The sequence below is a fragment of the Struthio camelus genome, chromosome 5 (genome assembly GCF_040807025.1).
Source record: "Struthio camelus isolate bStrCam1 chromosome 5, bStrCam1.hap1, whole genome shotgun sequence".
NCBI classification, from domain to species: domain Eukaryota; kingdom Metazoa; phylum Chordata; class Aves; order Struthioniformes; family Struthionidae; genus Struthio; species Struthio camelus.
This window is the reverse complement of record NC_090946.1, coordinates 4,941,936-4,967,315: the sequence shown is the minus strand read 5'-3', so window position 1 is coordinate 4,967,315 and position 25,380 is coordinate 4,941,936. Positions and strand designations below refer to the sequence as shown.

The window sequence follows — 25,380 nt, the reverse complement described above, 5'->3', positions numbered from 1 at the left end:
TAGAATTGGCCCATTGAGCTTAATTTGTTCAAGGAGAGTGTGTTCATATAACTCACATGCAGAGGGACGAGCAGAAAGGGAAGTAGCTGGAAAAGCAAGTTACTGGAGCATAAAACGTGCTCCAGCAGCTAGCTTAAATTTTCAGCTGCTTTTTCCCCCATGTATGTTCTTGGTCCTGACTGATGTAATGAGTATCATCTTAAGCCTGTATTTGTAGAACTTGTCTGTAATTCTGTGAAGGAAGCTGTTTTTTCACTCCAGATTTTGGTTTAGTTCATTAGTGTAGTTGAAAAGCAGTCTTGTGGTGTAGTGTTGATAACAAAATCACTGGTTGCTTCTGTGCATCCTGTGTCTCCTTCAGAGAAGACTAATTTAATCCCAGTGGGCCACTCGGGAAGGTGTTATACAGAGGCATGTGTATTACTGATGGTTAGCTGTGAGTCCTGGGAGGTGTTAAAGCGTATGGAGAGGGCAATGGTATAAGAAACACCATCATACCTGCACTGGAGCATAAAGCAAAGGAGCTGAACTTTGACTTCGGTGTGTTCAGAGGCAGTGAACCTCATTTCTGGTCGGGTCTTGTATCACTGCACTAGTTTAGTGTGACTAGGAAATGGCTGTGGACTTTCCAGTGTGATGGCTTTGCCTGCCAGTACCTGCAGAGTCTGTGAGCCTTTGAACTGTTGAGCTACTGTTGTACAACCTTTCCAAGGGAGGACAGCAGGCAGCATTTTGAACTTCACAGCAGTGCTGTATCCCCTTGTGCTCTGTGCCTCTAATTGACTTTAAAAGGCTTTTTGTGTAACTTAAAAAATGCTAACTACTGTACTATGCAACTTAATACAAAAATGTTTTTCACTAAATGCTGTTTTAGCTTTGGGCTTCTATGCCATTTGCAACCAATTTATCTGGAGGGGAATTGGTGTGGAAAATCGGTGCATGTTTCTGTTACATTTCTACTTCTAGTGGTCTCTATCTTTATAGGACTTTATTTGTTCGTAATCTATGCAGTATCCTTCTGCAATAAGCGTTAGCCTTGTTGAGATAGGAATAGAGAGCCAGCATTGCTGTCAAGGTTTTCTGTTGTTGCCTCATGCAGTAACTACCTTGTGAAGGTTTCGACCCTGAAGTATTTCCATCTTTATCCAGGTGTGTTGTTGTGCATGGGCTGTACTTTTTTATTTTATTCAGTCTCTTTTTCAATCACGAGTTAATTCGCCAGAGTCTAAAATCAATTTTGGTATCAATTTTAGCTAGACAGTTGCCATGTTGAAACTGATGGTAAAATTTGCCAATAGGAAGAGTCTTTCTATTACTAAGCTCTTTCTTTGGTTTGAAGAAAACGGTGTGTTTTGCTTGAAAGAGTCCCTGCTGCTTTCTCTTTGCCTGGAAGCACCAAGAATGATTTTAACAAAATCCTATAGCTGCCGACCACTGTTAGGAAGAAACAGGTACCTCTGTAGGCACATAACTTTGCACGCTGCAAGCTACCATTGCATTTTTCTGCAACGAGAGTGACATGGCAGCAAGTGGGCTTTGCCACCTCTATGGAAAAGTGAGCCTTGTGTTATGATGCAGGTTGTCATCATTATAACCAGCCTCTTGGTGAGTTTGTTAAGCTAGCCCAGGAGTTGGGGGGTTGTGTGCCTTCCTAAGGGAAAACCGATCTGAATTGGAGCTCTTGCTCTAAAAAGCAGAGGTTATCAATTCCATTCATAAAGTTCTACCCATGGGACCCAGAAACACCGAGAAACTGGGACTTTTCCTCATTACAACTTTTACTTTAAAAAAACCCTCTGCATCAGATTTTTCAACCATTCTGTCTTTACCCTTCCTGTAAAGAGGAAATAAATAGCCATGGTTTTCTGAAAAATTGCAATTAGAGCATCAACTAAAGTGCAATCAAGTAGAATGTTGGTAAACAGGGAGAAATTTTATACTGAGCACAGGTACCAGCTGTACACTGCCATTCAAGGAGTTTAATACAGACGCATTCCTGTGCATCACTCATTAAATGCAGAATAACTCGGACTTGCAGGATGAGGAAGAGGGGAGGGAGGATAAAGTGCTAGTTTGCCCTAAAATCCTTTTTGAAGGGAAATTGGATGTATGCAGTGTAGTGTGGCAGCAACTGAAGTTGACTTTTTATCTCTACAACTAGGTCCTGAGCTGGGGCAAAATAAAATTCTCTTTGCCTGGCTGCATGCCTGACTTCTGCTGGGGTGGAACAAGCTCTTGACCTGTGAATGTTTTGTGTAGACCATCTAGTACTGAGGCAAACCAGTTCCTGGTATATACTGGCAATGACTGAGTCCAACCTGATCAAGATTGAGGTCAGTGAGCTGATTTAAAATTAAATAAATAACTGAAGTGAGTGTTTGAGGCAGTCAGTTATAGAAAGCCTGTAACAGTCATGGAGAATTTCAAGGACCTGCAGCAGTTTTACAACCTGATTTTTATCTATGTGTTCTTTTATGAGTTCAGTAAGTCTAAATAAACCCAGTCTAAGCTTTGGTGGAATGAAGATGTTTCTTACTAATATAACATGAAAGCTGCACACTGTCTCTTGCCTAATGCCTGAGCTGAAGCCAGTAAACTAGCCTCAATTTGGCAGATAGAGACTTGCCCCTCACTGAGCAGATATTAGATAGGTGCTGTGGATCTGAGTTACTTGGAAAACCAAAACTTACATCTGTGCAATATTAGTTTATTAAAACAGTACAGTATTTCAGTCCACACATGCCAACCTTATCACCAAGGCAGTCTGCCATTTTGGTTAGCGAATGCATCTTGCTATGAAATCCAGTAAATCCCCACGCATACATGTCTGCACACACATTTATTCTTGAAACTGCTTCAAGTGTTAGGGCAGCATTTCAAAATGAGGATATTCTTGCTGCTCTGCCATTCAGAAGTCAGAAATTATGTTGTCTTATTCCTTGTGCCTGCTTTCCCTCTTCTTAATTGGTTGTTGTATTTCAGCTAGGTCCTCATTTGCTGTAGATCTCATAGCTGCTCTGAAATCCAAAGAGCTGTGATTCTTGCTCATTTATGCTTGTAAATACTCATCCAATTGTTTGATTTGAAAGGTATCTTTTCTTAAGGCCAAGTCAAAAGATCTGAGTGGCAGCTTGAGGGGAACTGCCTCCCATTTATTCAAGCATGAGGCTATGAAAGGCCCAACTGGGAAGGTGAAAGCCTTTGATAAGGAGACTACACCTTCAACTCCAGTTTGCCCTGGGTCCCGCTGCTGACCCCTTCCTTGGGGCAGATTTGTTGAGAAGGAAGGCTATTTTGTTTGTGCTGCCTTCCTCCTTGCCCTGCTTGGCACATACAGCTGTAAGTGTGTCTACTTAACTCAGTCTTCCCACCTCTTCCCACTTCCCATTCTTACAAAGTGGGCTTGATGCTTTGCCAAGCCACGTGTTTACCCATTCAATCCAGCCAGCAACCTTCCTTGGAAAAAGCGTGGTCTCTTAATGTGCTGATTCAGCCTCTGCTACTTTTGCCTATCAGGAGAAAAAGCAAGCTCTTAAATTATAAAATGGTGTGGTTGACACGTATTTGTGAAAAGCCTCTGCGTCCCACGGTATAACTCATGTATGCTCTATCCCCTTCATGCCCTGCAACCTATACGACTACCAAACATCTCTGCCAACACTTCAACCGCTTACAAACCTCTAGTACAACAGCTGCTTTGAACACTAGTTTTTTCACCCACCTACAGAACTACAATGTAACTCCTCTCACCCTGTCCCTTGTGAGGTGGTTGTTCCTAGTTATTTGCTCTGTCTGTCACCTGCTCCCTACCAAACAGCAAGGGAGAGCTCCTATGGCTCCTGCTGTGCTCCTGGTATGTGCAGTGCCCTGGAAGCATCTAATGGAAAGAAAGGGTTGGGGAGCCCAGAAAGCTGAATCTTAACTTTTAACGGAATTAGTTATTAAATAAAATAAAGTGCATCCAGTAGACAATTCATTGGCTTCCCACACAGCTGCAATATAAGAAAAACAAATACAAATGAAAAGTGTCAGTGTTTTCTCTGAAGGGCAGGGATGTGTGTGTAGCTTTCCCTGTCCTTTGGCATATAGATAGATAGGGGTGGCACTGAAACTGTGTAGGAAGTGGAGAGTGGTGGTGGGAGACCCCCTTTGTGGTGAATGGGTGCTGAAAGGCACAGGGCAGGTGCTGAAAGCCAATTTCATACGAAGTTGAAGAGGGAGGACAAGGCTGTGCTCCTCTTCTCATCCACCACCTTCAGCACGTTATCCTGACGAAACAAAAGCAGAGACAGTAGCAGGATTATCAGTCTTTGGGGAATTGCTGAGCAGTAAATTAAAAATGTCTCCTGAGTTTCAGCATGACCTTTCTGCACGGCTTGTGGGATACCAGTGCAGCATAACCCAGTTACCTACTACCAAATCTGGTGGGAGCGGCACGGCGCTCCACAGCCCATGGGATAAGCCAAATGTACCAATCTGGATGAAACACGTTCCCAGTCCTCTGCTGGGTTAGGCAAACACTACTGTACTCTCTCCTTTTGTGTTAAGAACAACAATAATCCTTGCATGTTTTTGTGTGTGCTTGTATGGTACCTCGAGCAACAAGAGGAGGGAGTGATTTTGGGTAGGACTCTGTGGCCCTCCGTTGTGAAACCTGGCTTGAGGGTGCAGCGTTTATGTTTGTGGAGGACAGGAGGCTGTATCAGCTTTTCTCTGGTTAAAACACTAGCCCATGAGAGGAGCTGGCTGTCCTATAGCTGCCTCCAGACTGAGATACATTGTTTTTAATTAGTTTTTTCAATATATTCTCCAGTTGCCAGATGCTTGGGTGCTGCTCAGGATTGTGGAGTTGGTGTTTTCCTCCGTTTGTGTTTAAATCCAGATCTGCCTTTTGCCAAAGCAGATTTCAACATGCAAAGTTCACAGAGAAGGGCAGAGGGGAAATATACAAAGGAAAAATGGATTAAATAGCATGAAAGCAGGAGAGGCGATAGTAAGCTTGGGTTGCATAAAAAGGAGAGACCTACGGGAATAATTTAAGAATGTAGCCATGGATATCTGATAAGGAGTTATACTGAAATCATACCCAAGGTACTGAAATAATCAATGCTAGGTACAGCTGAGAGTCCAAGACTGTTGCTGGAGATATTTTTCAGTGTCCTCTAACTGTACGATGGTCGGGATTGGCTGTATCTTATTCCTGAGGGGGTGCTTAGTGCTGTAGCAGCACACTCTTGGGCTGTTTGGGAGGGCCAGGAAGCAGATTTTCAGAGTTGTGTTTGGTGGTCTAAATACTGTAAAATATTTATTTTACAAGTTTGAACTGACTCCAGAGCTAGCTCTATTTAATCTATTTTATTATCAATACTTTTGAAACTCTTTGATAACCTTCTGCTTTTCTAGTTCTGCTAGACAATTATTCTTCCTCCTCTGCAATATTATACTTTCAATACAGCTACTTTCTTTCTGTGCATTAGTGAATCTTTATAGCCAAGACCCTGGTTTGCTTTGAAGACATTACTTCTCTTTGTAATTAGACATAGTGAGTAAGCATTTCTCTCATTTCACACTGTATCTTCTTTTGCTTGCATAACTCAAGGGATGGTCAGAGATTAAGCAAGTGCTAAATGCACTAGCATGACATTTCCATGGTTGGTGTTCTTACCATTGCAACTCAAGGCTCTGGAGAGTGATGAGGCTGTGTGCTGCCTTTGACTCTCCCATCAGCAACAAGGGGATGCAGTGCCAAATTTGACTCTCTTTATCATTGTCATGTGAGAAGATTAAATGCAGATTGCTGATGGTCTGTCTCAAAGGACCCAGTGTGCCTCATGCTTCCCAACCCGACAGAGTTTGGCTGGACACAGGCAGTCACTGGAATGCCTTTGACAGCCAAACCTGCTGATTAAATCTAATGTCATGAGGATGGACACACATGAAGTCCCTGAAGACTGCAACTGGAAGTAGCTAAAGAATTCTGGCAATTTGGCACTTCTTCCTTCAGCAAAGATTAGTATTATCCATCTTCTATTTGGGTTGGAAGACACAGTTTTGTCTGGTCGCTCCTGGGGCAGGACCAGAGTTCCCAGGTTCTATCAGTGGCCGAATCAGCCAGTCAGTCTTGTGAAATACCATGAGGCAAACTCAGACATGATGTGTAAGGAGCATTTGTTAGACATCCTTACAGCAGATTTCCTTACTTAGCTTTTTAAAAAACAGATATTTAACAGCTGTTCCTACATACTGTAAGGCCAGAAAGAGGCAATTAAGATCATGAGACATATCCTCCTACCCAGCACAGACCGTAGGACTTCTCCGAATTAATTCCCATTTGAACTAGAACCTATTTTTAAAGGAAAAAAAGATCCTAATCCTGTCCCTAGATTTGCCAGTGGAAGAAAATTTATCACTGCAATCCTTGATGAGCGTAAATATTTAAAGGAGGCCTTTGGTGGTGATTCATGCTGGAGTGGTTTAAGATACTGTCACTCTCTACAGTCCACCTATCCCTTCGCAAAAGACTATCATTTCAACAGCAATGCTGACAGAAGGGAAGATGTGCCTGTGCCCCTTGCATGGCAGGCCACAATGCGGTATATTTATCTCTCTTTTCATCTGGGGTTACATTAAGACCCTGAGATTAGCACTGCCTAGCAAATGAGGTACGGGCGCATGCTCCCTTCTGCCACTCTGCTATAACAGCAGTAACCATAGGCTATAAGACAGAGTGAGCAGCTCCATTTTTAATATTTAGAATGGCAAAAGCTTGTCTGCCAGAGCTCTGAATTACATTTGGCCTTGTTGCACTTCAATAAGTAGCCAAAAGGACATATAGGTGCTCTAATAACTAGCTTTAGTCTATGACTAAATGTGTTAACAGCTCGTAATAGTTTCTTCTTTCCACAAGTTGCCATGACAAACCAAAGAAGAGACAGAAGCTCTTCCAAAGTGCCCGAGAGATTGAGGAGTACAGAGCCCACGTTTCCAGATGGGATGTGTACCCTAATTCTTTTGGGTGTCAGTGAAAGCATTTGCTTTTAACAGTGGTTGCCAACACTGACACAGGAGCATATGCACCATTGTCATCAAATTCAGCCTGTGGCTGTCACAGGCATCGTGTCACCTAATCTCTGCCAGAAACATGTTGATCAGGCCAGCCTTAAAGGTGACAGTCCCTGCTGTGAGGTGAGTCCCTGCTTCAGCCACAGAACTGTTCCAGATCGTCTCTTCTTTGACAGGTAGAAACCTTTTTCTGATTTTCCTGTATTTATTCATGGGCTTCTTCAATACACTGATTCTTGTGCCAGCATTGTTTTCTGGCTTGAATGATCTTCTCCCTCCCTGGTGTTTACTACCCTATTGTATTGATAGAGATCACAGTTCTATCACTCTGGTGTTCGTTTTGCTAGACTAAAGAACCATTCCCTGAACATCCCTCGAGTCCTTCTCTGTGTTCTTTCTGTCCGAGTCATTACTCTGGAACTGTTCTCATGTAATCCCTGTGTTTTCCAGTGTTAATAGTATTATTTTCCCGTGTGACACCATGCAAAAGGCTTTCCATAACTCCACAATGAGAGTTACTGCATTAAGCCCTGTATTCAGTCACAGCACTTTCTAATTCTGCATGAGGACTGAACTCTCCTATTTGGTGGTACATGGTGCTAAGTCACGCTCTGGGGATTTCAAATGCTCATAGCATGATGGTGAATTCCAGAGCTGGGTGGTATTGTCAAGGCTTAGCTCAGGGCTGCCAGCATGCAAGTAAGCAGGGATGCTTCCAGGCCAAGCAGGAGGTGGTATGGGCTGCAGGGAGGGCCGGTGAAACTGATGCTATTCAAGTCAAGCCCTTGAGACCTCGGCCTGCCAATCATAAGCCAACTTTCAAGACACATTGGCAGATGGTATCTTCTCATCTTTTTCTGAGGCTTGAGGAAACTGGTATGTTCTTCAGTAGCTCCATAACTGTACTGAGAAGTGTTGGTTTCTGCTTGTACTGCTTTCTGCAGCAACCTTTAGCACTGGTTTGCATCAGAAAACTGACCTCTTCTGACCTCCTCAATCCTGCGGCACACAGGCCCTGCCTGCCCCACTCCTGTTTACGTCAGCCAGAGCTGCAAGGTCAGATCCCTGGAGTTGCTTTGGAAATTTACCCCCAGCTGCATTTTCTCTAAAGATGCTGAGATTGATTTTTCTCAGGAGAATTCAAGGAAAAGCTTCTGTGGTTTTTGTGTATCGTTTACTTCTCTGGGACTTGTTGGACATTCTCCAGGGATTCCAGGCCTTCACTTTGGGTAAATATTTATTCCTTGTTATTTGAAGCAAAGGATGAAAGCCCCACCACGCTCTCTGCACAGCATCTCCAAGTGGTTTGAAGGTGCAGGATTTTTTTAGTACCATAAATAGGTGTTAGCAGTTGAAACTGTGAAACCCACATGGTGGCTGCTCATTGCAAGGAGCTTCTGTTCTGTGCAAAGGGATGGACAGCATCTGCAGCGGGGATTGATCTCTGAACATGAATGAGAGTGGGCCACGTGCCCCACAAAGTGCAGGAGCAGGGCAGGTGGAGAGAATATTATCACTGATTACTAGTAATTACTGCTGCTACAAATATCTGCCATGCTTTGGGTCATATAAGATCCTGGTATGGATAGCATGTCCCTGACATCAGGTGAAGTGACCTGGTACATGATTTTCCACTTGATGGAAATTTCACAATATAAATTGTTTTAATGAAATTATATTTTAAAAATTCTGTTGGGGCTGATAGGTTGTATGTTGCAAAAACATACCACCTGTTTCTAGGCTGATTTCCCAAAAATTGCACTATATCAAAACTGAATCACCACTCTTTCAGAACATGACATTAAAATTTTCTCTTTCAAAAAGGTCTAGCGAGGGCTCCAGTTTGTGTTTTATAAAATGTGAAATGTCAAAGCAGACACATTTCTGGTACGTGCCTTGCTTTTGTCAAATCTCTACTTTCACAGAAAAAAAAATCTCACTGGAAAGTTACTGATCACATCCTGACAGGACCTTACTAACCAGTCTCGATAAGCCATGCCAGTGCAATCCTCCAAATGCTTCTCCTTAAGGCGATGAGATATGACCACATATCTAATGGGGGTCCCAATTAAATTAATCATCTTTGTGTTTTGCTACTACACTTCTGTTGTCTGAGACAGTAGGTATTCAGACTCCATTTGTATCACTTGGACTCTCATGCACAAACTTTTCTCATGTTTTCTGCCAGGCACTTCAGGTCATGGTGGTTTTTGTTTAAATTCCAGGCCCCTCCAGCACAGCGCGGAAGCTGATGCGTGATATGCAGCACTCTTATCGCTTTAACCTTCTGATTGAATTCCCCGGGATAATGCCTACTGCTTACATGGACACAGGACACAGTAAAGGTTTCCTGCTGGGACATGGCAGGATTTACCAAGAGAGAGCTGCTCAGTACCTTCTGGAGGCTAGCATAACAACAACCCATTTGCCTTGTCACATGAAGTCCTTCATCTACAGAGAACTTGCATTACTGTTGTTCACACACAACAGGGTGAAAAACACCCCCTCTTTCCCCTGCTGCAAAGTGATAATCTTGTAATTGTGTCGGCCTGACGTAAGATCAATACCATTAGGCATGGACGTCAGCAATTCAGTATAAGCATAAACTGTTAAAAACTATTATGTGAACTACCAGCCCACAGCCTCTTAACTGGATTATGGGCCATTCAGTAAGGACTACCTGTTCCTTAAAGATTATACTCAAGTGGTGAGAGGAGGCAAATAATTAAGGTGGTTTGGGCATCTGAATTCCTGGTACTAGACACCAGAGGAATAATCAAACTTTTAATTTTGCATTCTAACAAAAAAGGAAAAGTGTGGGTCTTTTTTTTAACACTCAATCTTACTGCTCCTTTGGCTTCCTGAACGTTGTTCTTTTCCTGGTTCCTGCTAAACGTAGCTCTGCCAGATAATGCTGCACTTTTTAGCAGACACACTGAGAAGAGCAGAATCATTAGCACGCCATGTGTGGTTATGTTCATGATAGCATGGAGGGTGTATTTTCTCTCTGATAGGAGTTACGTGGGGATTTGTTCGTAAGACGCTACTTGCTGGATGGCACCACAGAGCAGGGAGAATGCACACCAAGAATCAGCTGTGATGCTGGTGATGTGGCACTGCTGGAATGGGTGCCACAACTTGCTCAGCATGTCAGGACAGGGAAGCCATCCTTGCCTGGCATCTACAGCTGCAGAGTCTCCAGGCTCAGGGTGCTGACAGCTCTGTCCCCTGACTGTCCAAACACTAATCTTTGTGTTGGCAAAGCTGGAGCAAACTCCTTAGCTGATGTAGCAATGTTTCTGTCAAGGATGACTGCACCTATTAAGTCCCTTTGTGGGCCAAATGCAATGACTTTGTTGAATACAGGTGCCGTGTGGGTTGCATTTTGGGGATCCTTGTCCTAAAGCATCATTTGTAGTCAGCTGCAGGCATCTAGTTCAATAAGCCAAAAAACAAACAGACAATCCTGCCAAGGGTTTCAGTGCACCTCACATGGGTGCAGTCCTGAGGCATCTGGTTCCAAAGAGTTGCTACTCAGGCACAGATATTTTCAGGGAATTAAAGAAGTTCCCCTATTAACTGAGTCCAATGCGGCCCCAGTCTCTCCAGTTAGATTTGGAACTACAGCCTCCTTTGCTTCTTAAGTTTTTATGAACATCACACTTTTAAAAAAGTATCTCACACCTGGACACTGGCCTTGAACATCTCAGCCCATACTTCACTATAAAATCTGTCACATTCTTGTGGCATTTCTGTCCCATAGCATCTCAAATTTAGTGGCCTGGGTGCCCATAATATTAAGTGCCTGGAGATACAACGGTCTTACAGATCTGCAGCATTTTGTAACTGCACGTGAATGTCGTTCGATAAAATATAAACTGCGTTTTGCTACAAATTAAAGATGGTCTCTTTCTTTTTTTGCAGAAACTTTGGTAGATTATTAGGACTGTTAGCTGTTTTCTGAAAACTAGTGGGCCTACTTTGCAAGAAACTCAGCAAGACTCTGCACACACACACATATAACAGGCAAAGCCCAATTTCTGCCTTGAGAGCCTTTCCTACTGCAAACAGGCAAGATGTCCTTTTCCTTTTCTCTTTGCAAAAGTACTTGTTTTGGGCATCTGCTGGCAAAGTAAACCCCCAAAGTATGAGGTTCCTGTGAAATAACATTTTAGGGGGAATTATATGAAAATAAAGCAGAGCTTTGCAGCATTTTATAAATACTATGGTCTAAAAGTAATGTCTGTAGAGTACTAGGAAACAGAAGCCAAAGGAGAAGGGAAGTGACTGTAACCAGCCTGTGGTTATTTATGACTGCCATCTGTGTCATTATGCAGCCTGTCATGTTGATTTGGGAACTTCAAAGCAACAGCAGGAATAGACATAAGACCTTTTCACTCCAAACATGCTGATGACTTAACTGACTTGAGCCAAATGAGCTTTTGCTTTTCTCTTTGTTGTTGTCACTGTTGCTATTTTGTTGCTCCTAGGAGCTCTGCTGTCAAGCGACCGAGATGAACTGTTCTGGTTGTGCTGAGCTAGTGCTAGAAAAATCTAGGTCTTGGGTTTCTTCCCTGTGGAGGGATGTTCCTGACAGACTGGACACAGAGAGCAGACGGTTAAGGACAGGACCCTCTGTCTTCCTCTTGGCTTTCCCCATCATGAATAAATCATGGCAGAATTCACACTGTCTGCAAATGATCCTGTTTGGGAAACCCAGCCCTGATAAGGGACTGTCACTGGTGCAAAGGGAGAGGGCTGAGTGCATCGGGATGACTTCAGCATATAGGCAGTGACAGTGATGCCCTACAACATCATTAAAGACTAGCAGCCAAGCAGCAATCACTGACTCATTCCCTAAATGCTGGTGCAGTCAATGGAATGAAAAACTAAACAGGATAAACCCATTGCAGAGACGGAGGATGCACAGATTGCTGCACTGGCTCAGCCTGGCACCTCCACAGTGCCCTGCCAGCGAGAGAGTCGGAGGCTTCAGAAGAAAATGCAAGAAACCTTCAGAGGAAACAGAAACAGACGAGTTTGCCCAGAGAGGATATGCCATTATGGCTTGGTTGTGAATTAGTGATTGGCGATTGCTCTGAAATATGAAAGACTGAAAAGAATGAAAATACATCCTCTTAACGTAAGATTTGAGGTAGCTGTGCCTCTTCCTGTGATCCTAATGTAGGTCAGCACTGCTGTCAGGAAAGGTGGGAACATCTTTTGGTCGACTCTCCCTAGTGGCCTGCCATCCATATCCTGCACAGGGCTCCCCTGAAATTTGAAGCATCTCCTAGACATACAGGAGATACCAAGAAAAGGAGAGCATCTTGCAATAATCCATCTGCATCAAAAGGACGTATCTGATACTGAGTGCGTAATTTGAGCACACCTGAAAATTCAGCTTGAACTATATGGGAAAGAGAGGAAGTGAGGCACGGGACTGCTGTCCGGGGCAGGGCATGATCACGAAAGTGAAAAAGGGTATTGCAGAGAGGAAGGCAGATGAGGACGAAGGGGAGGGCAGGAAGGATGAGATGGAATTGTAAAGGGGAAATACCAAGGGTGAGACTAGGGACTGAGGGGGGTGCCAGCGGTCTGGGGATATCTGTTAACTCCTTATTTTCCCCCTCTGTACCTTGCTTTTCCCAAAACATAAGGATATGTTTATACTTAAGCCTGCCTTAATGACTTCACAGAATAGCGATGGAGTAAAGAGCTAGGCTGAAGTGGACCCGGAGTCCTAGTACCATTTGCCCTGATGAAAATGGGCTACTCTCATTTATTATTTCCCCTTAACTGGTGTCCAAGTAATGACTGCTTTTCTCACTCAGAATAACTTAAATTCCTTCATCCTCTACTCTGGGGATTTTTGGTAGATTGGTAGATTTTGGAGAGGCCTGGCCTGGCCTGGCCTGCAAGCTGTGCTGCCCTGTCCCGCTTTGCGCATTCAGGTGTTTCTTCATATTTTTCTAAATATTGTTGAAATTAATTTCCCTTACTTCAAGGAATTTTAGTTCCAGTACAGAACCAGCTCTTGCTGCTTCCCGGTGTTTTGTCTTTTTTTCAATAGCTGTAACGCTTGCTCTTCTCCATGCCTTTTGTATAGTACTGGATTAAAGTGAAAGTCTTTTTGTTAGCAGCTTAACCACTTCATCCTTAAGCTCCTTTGCACCTCTGAGATGAATGATAAGTGAAAGTTGGTGGCAAGCAGGCTCGTTAGTCTCCCTGGAATCAGGGAAAGGTGCTTTTGGTGGGAGCAATCTGGGCAGCTAATTGCCTGAAGTGCTTGCTTAGGCACATAGTTGTGGCCTCTCTATTTAAAAGCTAGAGACAGGAGTATCCTGAGAGTAATTCAGGCTCTAGGCAGGCTGAATTGTGTTCTGGAAGTGCCCATCTCTTCCCATTGACAGGAGACAAAGGCCAGATGACTGCTCTAAAGTTTGGTGCTTCTGCATGGGGCCTGAGTTAGGTCTTTACTACATAAACTGGTGGTAGGATCACATCCTGATTTATCGCTCTGATCTAGTATCTGTGGGTTTGATATCCTGATCTCTGACGGTGTCATTACAGCCTGGAAAGAAGTAGTTGAGCAAAGGTAACTGCCAAAGAGTCCCTACGCTCTCTCCTTGTGCCCTCCTCCTAATTTCTGCCTTACTCTTCTGCCTGTCATACTTTCTGTTCTTTTCTCTTGGCTTTCCTTGTTTTGGGTTTCCATGTCTGGAAGAAACTTCTTAGCTTGAGTAAAACCTGGAGCTTTGTTGCATAACCAGATCTGCTCTTCCTCCTTTCTGTTTGGATCATAGGCCTTTTTGACAGGAAGCTTATCATCCTTCGTATTAATACACTGCCCTGCACATTAGTGTTGCCACTCACATTCAAGGTAATTCAAGGTTTAGCATTCACACATCTTGGGCTGGAGAGAGAATCCTATGTGCAGACAACCTTCTTCAAACTACTGTGCACAAAATGAGTCTTTATTGCTGTGCAGGTGTTTTGGGAATGGCCTGACCTCTAGTTATTCTACTTGTCATTACTGCAGAGAGAGAAATAAATTCATGCTGCTATCCTCACCTTTCTGAGATTTTTCCTTCCCAGGAAGAGATTCCATTTGTGTCCCTGACTAATGTACATCACCAACCAGACTCAGCTGTCCTGTTTTCTGTTCAAATATCCCTGTCTTTTCCTTTGCTTTTGCTATTTGCTTTTGCTATCTGCTCCAGAGCAGGTCTTTGTGATGCACAGATTTAGACTGTCTTAATGATCCATATTGCTGTTAATGAACACTTTTAGAGAGATATTTTATATGTTGCCCTTATGGTCCACAGAAAACAGAGCTGTGGACCTGTACAATGGCTGTCCCCACTGGGTGTTATGGGATAATGATCACACCATGGAGAGTGGGGTCAGGAACTCACCTTCTGTCTCAGGCAAGCCACTGCAGTCTTTGTTAGTTCAGAGAGTCCCCGCTGTCCTTGTCCTTGCTCTCCTCAGGCTGGTCCCCTTCACTGGACTGTGATTTTGCTGTGTCCTGCTCAGACACAACAGTCTTATTGGAGCTGTCCTCCCTTGAGAGCAAAGGCTCTCCTCTGTGCTCAGCTCCTTCAGTGTCTTCACCACCTTTCAGTGCAAGTGTTTGCCCCTCAAGGGCAGTGTTTTGGGTCACTTCCTCCCCTCTTTTGCTCACCAGCTGTCCTCGACCTGCCTCCCATCTGCCTGCTGCTGCTGTGTCCAGCTTTCCTCCATGGCTATTCGAAGAGTCCTCAGTGGATTCCCATTCTGAAGCTGCGCTTTTCTCTAAGTCAGCTCCAAGGGGCAAGGACATGGTCTCCTCACTGCTGTACCTGGTGGCTTGTACAGCGCTTGGAAGACTGTTCTGTGGAGTGCTGCTGTTTGTGCTCTCCTTCTCCTGGGGGATGTCAGCAGTGCCAGGCTTCTCACTGGCATCTTCCCCAATGCTTTCCTTACTCAACTTGGTCCCTGGCTCTGTGTCACCAGTGGTGGCCACAGGTACCTCCCTGCTTAGGCCCTTCGCTGCTTTCAGTTCCTCCTTCTGGCCATTGTGGGCAGATGAGACCTTCCCACTTTGCAGCCCTTGTGATGAGGAGGCCCCATGATCTGGGAGGCTTGGCTGCTTCACCTTCTCCTCCAGCTCTGCCGGGCAGTTCTCTTCCACCCCCTCCTCACCTCTGCTCTTCAGCTTGTCTGTACCAAGGATCCTCTGAGAAAAGAAGGAGATATTTATTTCAGCTTATTAAAACATCAGTTTATGGTACTCTTTGTCTGTGGTGGTTCCCAACACTTGAGGAGGAATCTTCAGAGACCATTACAGGAAGTTAAAGGATGTAAGTGAAGAAGAGCAGTGTTCAGGGACCAAGACAAGTGGGGGATGTTATGCTGAGAGAGGGTCAATGGAAGAAATGAAGCTGTTCTCCCATCATGCCGCCTGGAGAGTGCTAAAGTGGGATAAATCCCCATTTATCCCAACACATGGGTCTCCCAGCTCTGCACTTGCTGAGAGTCTCCAGGTTTCCTAATACTGCATGTTTCTAGAAAGTTTGACAGCCAGCCTCAAACAGATAAACTCACCTGGCTGTCAGGGTCATCCTTCAGAAAAGACATGTCGTCGCCTTCTTTTGCATCCCATCTGCCAAGATAAAACGAAGAATTTAGGCCCTCAAGTTCTCATATGGCAAAGCCACTCTCCCTGTCTGATGCCTTGGCGAGAATTTCTACTAGGGCCATCCGTTCTTTGTCAGAGCACCCTGACCAGGCAATAAGGGATAAAGGCGGCAGACAGAATAGGCCCAGTTCCTTCTCCTTGCACCTGCAAAGCACTCAGTGCAGCCAGAGACACTCATCTGAGACCACTAAATTTTAAACATAAGATCCAATTGCCAGAACAGACATTTGTTGTTAGAGTAATAAGATGTACCGGATGCTTATGCTGATGTCTGCCACAGTCTGATCTTGACTTCCTGACTGTCCCCAAGCTTCCCAGATCTCCACAATGGCAGACACGGAGGCAGAGGTGAAGGATAAAGTTGCTCGGTGGTAGCTTGGGACATCGGAGACATGGACGTGTGCAAGCAGACTGCAAGAATGGCCATAAGGGTCAGAGTGCAGGTCCAGCTAGTTCAGGCTCTCTCTTCCCACCAGTGTCACCTACACATGCTTAGGTAGAGTCTGAAAACAGGGCAAGTGTGCGTCTCTGGGACTTCCTGAGCCTGAGATAGTTATCTCTGTGTTGAGTCATGCTTAGTAGGCAGTCTCTTCCAAGGTTTTGCGTAAGTACATTTTGACCCCATAAAAATTTGCAGCAGCTACAACATCCTGTGCCAAAGAGGGCCACGGCTTAGCTAAATTCTGCCCAGGGAAGTGCTTTCTTCTGTGTATTTTGAATTTGCCAGGGTAAACATAAATCTGAATTTGCCCACGTAATGCTACTGGGCAGGGAGGTCTTAGTAACCCCTCCTTTCTCATATGTGTGCCAGGTGTTATATCACCAAAATAAGAAATACATAGATGGCAAAGGTATGTTAAAAGTGTAACTTGGCATTTATAGAGAGCAAGTGCATCCCCCACTACATTGGCATCTTGCAGTGCAGTGGCTGCAGTCACAGAAGAGAGAGATGAAAAAACGTGCAGAATTATTGCCTCGCTTTGCTAGGGATGAATGTCAGGACCTCCCAGGTCTCATTCAGCTTGTTTTCTGAAGGCTTTTCTGACAGACGGTGAGACAGTGGGCATGGTCACATTTTTTGTTACTGTATAGAACTGAGGGCATCATCTCTGGAATGATTTGGTAATATTTTTCCAAATATTGATAGCAAAAGGAGGATCATTTCTCCACATAGAGACCACATACCCTCAAAACACAATGTGCGCAAAGGAGCACGAGATTAAATTCTTCTCTAGAGCAACTCCGCTGGGCTCACTGGCCTCTTCGCTTGGTGAATTTGGGCTGAGATAAGAAAAATGAAAATACACATTGAGCTGACTGCAAAGTCAGGCATTTCCAAAGGCAAATGCACAGTTACAGTGACTGCATGTGCCCTTGTGAAAATTGTGTGAAAATTACTGTCACAGGCTCCACCTTACAAATGCATTAAGCTACTTCACACTGCCTTTTTAGCTGACAAAGTCCTTAAGGCAGAGGCGAATTACATTTGCAAGCACCGCAAGGCTCTCGTAGAGTATAGAGTCCGGTATAGTGTCCTTCATAAACCAGAGGGTCAAGCAGCTTGGAGCAGTCCTGTAAGGCTTAGAGACAGATTGTGACCCAGCACCCAAACAACAGCCAGCAAGGTCTTGTCCTGGATATGAGGCAGTCGTGGCTTGAGAAGCCCCTTATCTCCATCATTCCAGGTGCAGCTGAAAGTCACCACTAGATGCTCCAAATGGGGCTTATCACTGCTGTTGGATTGCTTGGACTTAAATGGGAGAGGAGACTTAGTGATAAAGCAAGTGGGAAAGAAGAATTCAGCACCCCAAAGGCATCCTGATCTGAGGTTTGAAATGAGATGAAAGGCTACAGGAATGGCTCTTCCTAAAGAGAAGCAGCAGAGCAAAGGATGCTCTTCCACACAAGATTACATGGCCTGACTGTCACTGGACACTTTCTAGATCAACAGAGGACACAGAAGGAACAATGAAGAGGAGACAAAGTCCATGAGGTGAGATGGATGGGCAGAGAGCAATTTTGAAGTGATCCTGGCAGGATGCAGGGGTTAGATAGCACTGAGAGATGTATCCATACTGTTGCAGACAAATATTTGGCTTCCTCATTTCCCTTAATTTTTCCAGTTCCATGGGGTGGAGGTGAGGACTTTGTCATGCTTCCATGGTCCAGCTACTCATGTCAGTACTGTTTAACGTATTTCTCTGTAGCTGAAAATGAACTATGACTTTCCATCTTACTGGCTGATAAATGTGAACTACTGAAACAACAAAGCAAGCATGAAAAAAATAAATTAAGAGTCCTTCTAGCCCCATTTCTAAAAGAGGATGTTCAGGAAGGAATATGAGGAATTGTTTCAGTGTGAGATAAATATGAGAAGAAGAAAATGAACAAGAATAAAGAACGTCTCTGTGAGGACAACAGTATGTAAGATTTTACGATTTCATCAGCAAGTATTTAGGCATCTAAACAGGATTCAAGCACTCAGGCACTTTTGAGTCTTAAAGCTTTTACATGGATGTCAATAATATCCTGATACAAACCTGACAGCCCTAGAGGAGTTAGATGCACTAAAATGCCTGCAAGCCTCTGCACTGCAGGCACAAACATGTACTGAAAACCATAAAACGACAGGCTGTGGAAGCCCATGACAAGTCAGGCTCCCTCTTTGAAATACATCCTTCCAGCCTCCTAACAGAAGCTGCTAAACCTCACTGTGTAATGCAGCTAGCTGACCTTCCCCTCTCCCCAGATAGAGAAAGGATCCCAGAAACAGCTGTTGCTTTAAACTGGTCCACATTGCTGGCATGACTTGGCTCTGATGGCTGCTTCGAGCGGGGATGTCTAAGGCACAAGAGATCTTAAGCCTGCTGGACTCCTTGCATAAATCCCCTGTTAATGGGGAGTCAAGGAAAGCAAGGAAATGATACCATGCAAGTACAGCAGGTAAAAGTGCTGATACCCACATACAACCCTACTCAGATTGAAATGATGTCCCTTGCCGCCAGTGGAGAGCAGTGACCAACCTGCACTCTGGAGAAGAAGAGGCAAACAGAGACTGCAGTGGGAAGAGACTCCACAGGCTGCTGCTGATGGGGCAGTTCAATGAGATGCCTGTCATATAGGTGCTCCAAGCCGGCCAGTCAGAGGCTGAGGCACTCGGTACAAAACATTAATCCCAGCCCTTCTTTATTTCCTTGAATTTCTGCCATAAGACAGCTAGCAAAGACAGCTAGCCGGTTCTGAGCATGGCTCTGAGCGTGCAGTGCAGAAGGAGAAAGAAAAGTCTCAAGACCCTGTCAGGATTTCTGGAAGGCAGTCAGCACCTCCCTGTCAAAAGCATGCTTTGGGGCCTAAGTCAGCCTTCACTGAGGAGAAGGAGAGATGATGGAGAGAGGGGAGCAGACAGGCTCTCAGCTCCTTCCCAGGGCCCAGCCTGGGCAAAGACAGAGCCTGAGGCAGGACCTGAGTGTGGGCATTTGGCCCGCGGGTTGTGGTGAGCAGATCAGAGCACAACATGATCCATCAGTCCACTCTGCCTATAAAAGGGAAGCAAACAAACTCTTTGTTCATTCCAAGAAGGCGCTCAAAATCAACACTGCTCTTTTGTTTACAGTGTACTCCTGATACACATTTAACTAACCATATAGCATCTAAATTGTAGGGCTAAAATGTCCACAGAGCAGAAAAAAGGCCTGCATTAGGATTAAACTTTAATATTAAAGATTAAACACTGGAAAGGCATGAGGCTTCTCATGTCATCAGATCATTCTAATGTCATCATCTTTTCTGAAATCTTTCCTTCTATTCTGCTGCTCGGAAGCAAAGACAAAGGCAGGCGAGGGCTGGGCCACATCCAGACACCTTAGCTCACCAACCCCATGCCCTACACACCTGATGCTCCCAGAAGGACCCAGAGGCACATGCCAGCTCTTGCTGTGGGACAAGCTGGGCCTAGCCAATGGTTGAAGACATGACTAGACTAGATATAACCAGAATAAACCAGACATCGCACCACTTGAAGCTCCTGGGGAAACCCCTTCTGCACCTTCCCACCTACCCAGGCCCCAAAGAGCAGCCAGCACTGAACCTGCACCGACAAGTGTCCCAAACCCTCAACCCCCGCAGTCTTTGGTGGAGTTTCTGGTGTAAGTTCCCAGCACCATCCTTCATGCACAATCCTAGCAAATAGTATAGGACTCTGGTTGAACGAGCCATGAGCTGAGCTGTGGATTTCACACACCCCCTTCCCATCCGCACATTTTCTCTCCCTCCAAAAAGCTTTCAAGTAAGACAGTCAGAAAAACAAAAGACTCGAGTAGGAAGGAGAGAGAAAGGAATAAAATGATCTCTGCAGTGGGTATAACTCACATTCCCAGCAAACATAGGCAGGGAAACCACAAATTTGCTTGTTCTGTGCAGTTTCTCCCTGCCCTTAGGAGCACTGAGCACATCTCCTGCCGTGAGACACAGTCTGCTCTGCAGCAGTAAGCTGTCCTGTGACCCCTTCTCAGCATGGAGGGGATGACACTAGATGTGCGTTTATTTTAAAGGAACAGATGGATCAAAGTCCAAAAAAAAAAAAAGGTGTCTCAGGAAACAGCATTCTCTGATTAGCTTTGGAGGATGCCTGGACAATTGACAATAACTGACCCAGTCAGGTTTAGCGAGGCGTAGAGATAGCAGTTCTGCTTTAGTAGCCTTCCATTTGAAACCAGTTTAGCCCAGAACTGGTGTGTGATTTCAGGAAAGCTGTGTACCATAGGAAGTGCTATATTTTAGAAAGGATGATGATCTAAAGTCCAGACTACTTGTGACTGTTAAAAATCTTACTATCAGTGTAGGGGACAGTGGTGTCTGTGCAACAGCTAACTGTGTTTTAATTTAAATTTAGTATCGGATGGATATATTTTTTTCCTCTCTTCCTCTTCTTCAGTACAGCTCTTGAAATAATTCCTGTGCATTTATCACAAATAGCCAGATTTCAGCGGCAAACCTCATAACTAGAACCACACGTACTCCTGGGGGTAGTCGTTGAGGTCTGGGAGTTTGGTTTGGCCTTGAAGGGTTGGCATGTTCAGAAGAGGCAGCTCTGTGTGCAGTCACTGCATTTTCATGATCTTCAACAGCAATGTTCAAGCTGCAGTGTGATGCCTTCTAAGGGGCTCACGAAAGGTAACAACACAAAGCAAAGCTCTTGCCATTTCCATCCTGCACATCCTCTGGGGACTGCTGTAATACCCTAGTGCTGCAGTTGGCGGCTGAGGGAGAGTGAGCTAGAGCAGAGCTCATCACCTTTTCTTTCCAAAGCACGTGTTATTGGAAAGGACTTGAATATAACCTATAAATAAAGCTAACTTGATTATTTGCATGCTGTTGTTACTCTTCTTCAATAATTTATCAGAATGAAATTAAAATGCTATGATTAACTGACGGGGCTTAGGAGCACAGTAGATGAACCACCTTGACATTATAAGTAGATTGCCAACCCATAGTGTAACTAGCTGAGAGTTATAGCTGCTCAGGTATATTTCCCCAAAGTATAGCCGCTAATAAGAAAAGCAACACCAAAAAAAACAGCCAGGCTTCATACAGTGCAAGGCTGCGCACATTAGACCTACTACCGTCCTGATGCAGCAGCCTCCTGCATGCACAGACCCTGCCTAACACACTCTGTTTTCATTTCAGCCGAGGAACAGTAAACAGCACCAGCTCACCTCCAACCAGCTAATTCATTCTGGTGATGTTGTGAGTATCCCAGTGAGGTGTATATCTGTTTATGCATCTATTTAACTGCTTGGCCATAACTGACCTGGATGGTTGAAGAATGCTAACATTAAGAGCTACTGGAACAATCTTGTGTTCTTGGAAAATTAAGAGGCTTGGGGTATCTAATCAAGGCTGCATCCTTTTGTTGCCTGCTAAAGGGCACAGCAGCGCTGTGAAGACGATCGCTGTTATTAAACTGTTAGATAGTGTGACTCTGGGAACCCAGAGACTGCACTGAAATTTAATTACGGAGAGCAGCAAGGGAAGGGGACCCCTGGGAGGATGTGGGCGAACCTGTAAAATGCACTTACTTTTGCTGACATTCTGAAATTGCTTCTGTGAAAATTACTGTATTGCTGTGTGCTATCCACAGCTGGCAGGAATAGGCCATGTTCCTCCCTGCCAGGTTAAGGGTCTTTAAGAAGGGTTGTTTTTTGAGTGTTAGTGAGTCTCTGGGGACGTAAAATATCTCTACCACACTACCAGTCCTAATTACTATTGGTTCAGCTGCGAACCGTCTTTGGAGCCATTTCCCCCATATCAGCAGTGCCTAGAGGTCAGACAAGATGTGTTCAAAAAGCCTCCTGGGTCATGCGGCAGCGTAAACCAGATCCAGTTCGAGAGTAACCCCGACCCCCACACCAGGCTGTTCTGCAGTGGGTCGGTGCAGTGGCAATGCAGTCTGCAGGTGCCACAAACTCCACCAAGCGATGTCCTACCAGCCATGCTCCCAGCCAGGGCAGGCTCATCTGAGGGCATCAGCATCTCTCTCTCTCTCTGTGTCCCTCTTCACCCTCAGGCAAGGAACAAGCCCCAGAAATGCACGGCACAACCGCTAGTAAGTGGCTCTGCTGCCAGCCTCCTTACCTTCTGGCTCTGCCAGTCAGTCTGTCCTTTCCTTTGGCTCGGCTGCTCACAGCAGGTACTGCTCTGGGACCAGGATCGCTCACGTTCACACTGTGCTGTCCTCCACCTAGAAGTCAGGTTGGAAAAGCCATGCAGGAGCAGGCAGAGCTGGCTGATGGACCACTGAAAGGGCCAGCATCCTTTTATCACTGCAAAGTACCCTTGGAGGGAGGATTCTCTGAAGCTGTAGGCATACTGTAAATTTAGTTTCCACAGCGATAAATATAGAATGAGAATTTAAGGGTGTTTTTTCTGCATTTTTAAATCTGAATTTGAACTGTAATAGTAAATTTCATTCCTCAGACACAGTTTCCCCTGTGCTGTTCACGGGACATCCCTTACTGCAGAGCTTGCTCTCTGCTCTGCTTTTCAGCCCTTTCCCCTCCAGTTTTTCCCAATCTCTCCAGTTCCTGTGCATATCCCTTGGGAAACTGCCATTTCTATTTCAGCTCAACAATACTCGGTTACCATGCTGTCCACAAAAGACCCTTCTGGAAGCGCCAAACCCATTACGAAAAGCAGAAAGAAATATGGATATGAGAGAGAACTGTTGGGCCAACGTGGCTGGAAGTGCAAATGAATTCAGGTTTAGGTTGATTTCACCAGCTTGAGGGTTTGTGAGATCTCCTAATATAGTATGTCCTTAAAAGGCACTCCAAATTTGAGTAGCTGTGAGAGTGCCTGGAGAGAGCTGTCTCCATGAGAGTATATGGGAGGCTCTGACACTTAGCAGGGTGACGCAACAGTTCTGTGTTTTACTCACCTCTTCCTTCGGGAGGAAAGGACCTGTGCTGGAATTTCCTTGAGTTTCTTCCCCCTAAAAGAACAAAGCAAAGCATGCATGAAAGTGAGTGGGGTTCAGCAATGGATGTGCAGCAGAGAGCCTGGCACTAAAATAGGGTGACACAAGGGAAAGCTTTGTTCTGCCAGTCCATCTCCTGAGAAACAGGAGACATAATGGACTTATGTGAGTAAAGAAGCCAGCACGTGCCACAGCGATCAGAGATGATGTGCTCTGGAATAGGATTGCCTCTCAAACCAGTGTCTGGGAAAGGAGGCAGGGCTGAGCCTCCGTGTTATGTCACACAAGGTTACAGAAACCGTGCCACTGCTCTCCCTGGGAAGGTAAAAAGCACTAGCACCCGTATGCTCAAATCCCATCCCCTGAGCACTCTGCCAAACAGAGAGTGCTGAGACCCCAGCACTGCGCTCAGAGGCATTTGCCCAGGAAAGCAGAGTTTCACAGCTGACAGCCACGACAGCTGCTGTGGCACTCGATTCGCCCCATCAGCATTCACTAGCATCAGGACAGAATCTAGGTGTCCCTTGCCAACCTTTCTTATTGCTGGGATTATCCAAGGCTGGCTCCCCATCCTTAACAAAGTCCTCTTCAAACCTGCAGGTTAAAAACAGGCATTGTCAGACCTGACCGTTCTCCTCCAGGAGCAAAAGTGTGAGCAGGAGACCTCGAGACGCTGCAGGCTCCAGCCATCGGCTCTTCTGCACCTGCTCACTGGCAAACGTGTGGGTTTATCAGCAGGAGCTGAAACCACATGCACTAACCAGGAGAAATGAGGCTGTGAGGCAATTCTACCCCAAAGGAGAACTTCTAAAACCTTTGCATCAGTACCCACCTTTTTTTTTTTTTTTAATTTTATTCTATGAACACCTCTGAAACCTATAGATGCCTGTAGCATAAAGCTCAAGTGAAGCTTCACAAGCTTCTAAACATAACCTGAAGTAGCTTCAGGACTTGTCAACTCAAATCAGACCAATGGATCAGACTCGTTGGGTCGGTATCTAATCCTGCTTGTTCATATTATTGCTCTTCTCTTAAAGATGGATATATGGGGGAACAGTAGGGTTCAGGGTTGTCTTGCCAGCAGCACTCAGCACCCACTGAAGTCAATTCACCTCCAATTATCGGGGTCTCAGTGACTAAAATTCTCTATATTTAGTCTCATTCCTCAGCCAAAAGATTGTCCCATCTATCTGCCTTGTAGAACTCTTTTAGCCTGAGGGTCTTATCAGCAAACCTAGGTAACGTCCACTAAACCCTATCAAAACCCTATCCTGCCACAGGCACTGAGCCATCCTCTAAAGCTGTCTGGCCAGTGTGACCCTCCTGGACAAGTACGGCTAGAAGGACAGTGTTTAAAGCATGGAGATGCCAGACCCCATTGAGAGCTCTCCCACATTACTATCCCCAGCATTTCCCATGTATCGTAAAGGTGGACCTTTGAAGTGATCCCCTTGCACTGCAGCGCCCGAAAGGGCTGAGTTTATGAGGTCAGGAGGATTTATGTAATTTGGCCCTGCCTGAGACTGAAAAGGAGAAGCCTCCTCTGAGAAAGGCTGTGGAGAAGCTACATGAGTTTGTCCAGCCCTCCCTCTGGAAGAGTGCCTGTACTCTCCTGCCATGGGACTTGTCCAGGTGGAGATGACGACCCTCCAAGTACAACCTGAGCACTGGTTCGCACTCCCCTCCTTTGCTCCCTCAGAGTCCCCATAGGACCAAAGGCAGGCAGTCCTTATCTGCACAAAATATCTCCTATCAGGATAGGAGACCTCATGTTAGAAATAATAGACGAGGATAGCTCTGATATCTGGTTCCACTGAGAAATATGGTCAAGAGGAGAAAGAAATGGTGATACAGATTTGGTCAGGGAGAGGCAGATGACAGCATGCGATTTGATCAGCAATGCATATCTGCATAAGAGCCCGTCACTGGCTTCAGATGGCCTGTTGCAGACAAACCACTCCAGGGTGGTGGAGGACCTACATGTGCTCCGACTTCTCCACATCCCAAGCCCGCCGCCACTCGCCCTTCGCGTTCTTGTGACGTGCCAGTCGCTCCAGGTCAATCTGATCTCGTTCCCTCTTCCAGCGTATGTACTCTGAGCGCTCCCGCCCGGTCATGGGGTCTCCAGGGCTTTTCTGGGCTGACTTACCACCCTCCTAGT

The 25,380-nt window shown here is 45.3% G+C and overlaps 1 protein-coding gene across 6 annotated transcripts in view; it reads right to left on the bottom strand.

The window, feature by feature from the left end:
• Positions 1 to 2,691: 2,691 nt before the first annotated feature.
• CCDC9B (coiled-coil domain containing 9B) overlaps positions 2,692 to 25,380 on the bottom strand; it is a 53,445-nt gene continuing 30,756 nt past the window's right edge. For all 6 annotated transcript variants that reach the window (XM_068944310.1, XM_068944309.1, XM_068944311.1 and 3 more), the window contains 7 exons: positions 25,200 to 25,375; positions 23,752 to 23,813; positions 23,181 to 23,234; positions 22,379 to 22,484; positions 15,652 to 15,709; positions 14,481 to 15,283; positions 2,692 to 4,268 (listed from right to left, as the gene is read on the bottom strand). In XM_068944310.1, the coding sequence (XP_068800411.1) occupies positions 14,513 to 15,283; positions 15,652 to 15,709; positions 22,379 to 22,484; positions 23,181 to 23,234; positions 23,752 to 23,813; positions 25,200 to 25,375 (1,227 nt within the window). In that variant the 3' untranslated portion in view covers positions 2,692 to 4,268; positions 14,481 to 14,512. The remainder of the gene's footprint in view (positions 4,269 to 14,480; positions 15,284 to 15,651; positions 15,710 to 22,378; positions 22,485 to 23,180; positions 23,235 to 23,751; positions 23,814 to 25,199; positions 25,376 to 25,380) is intronic.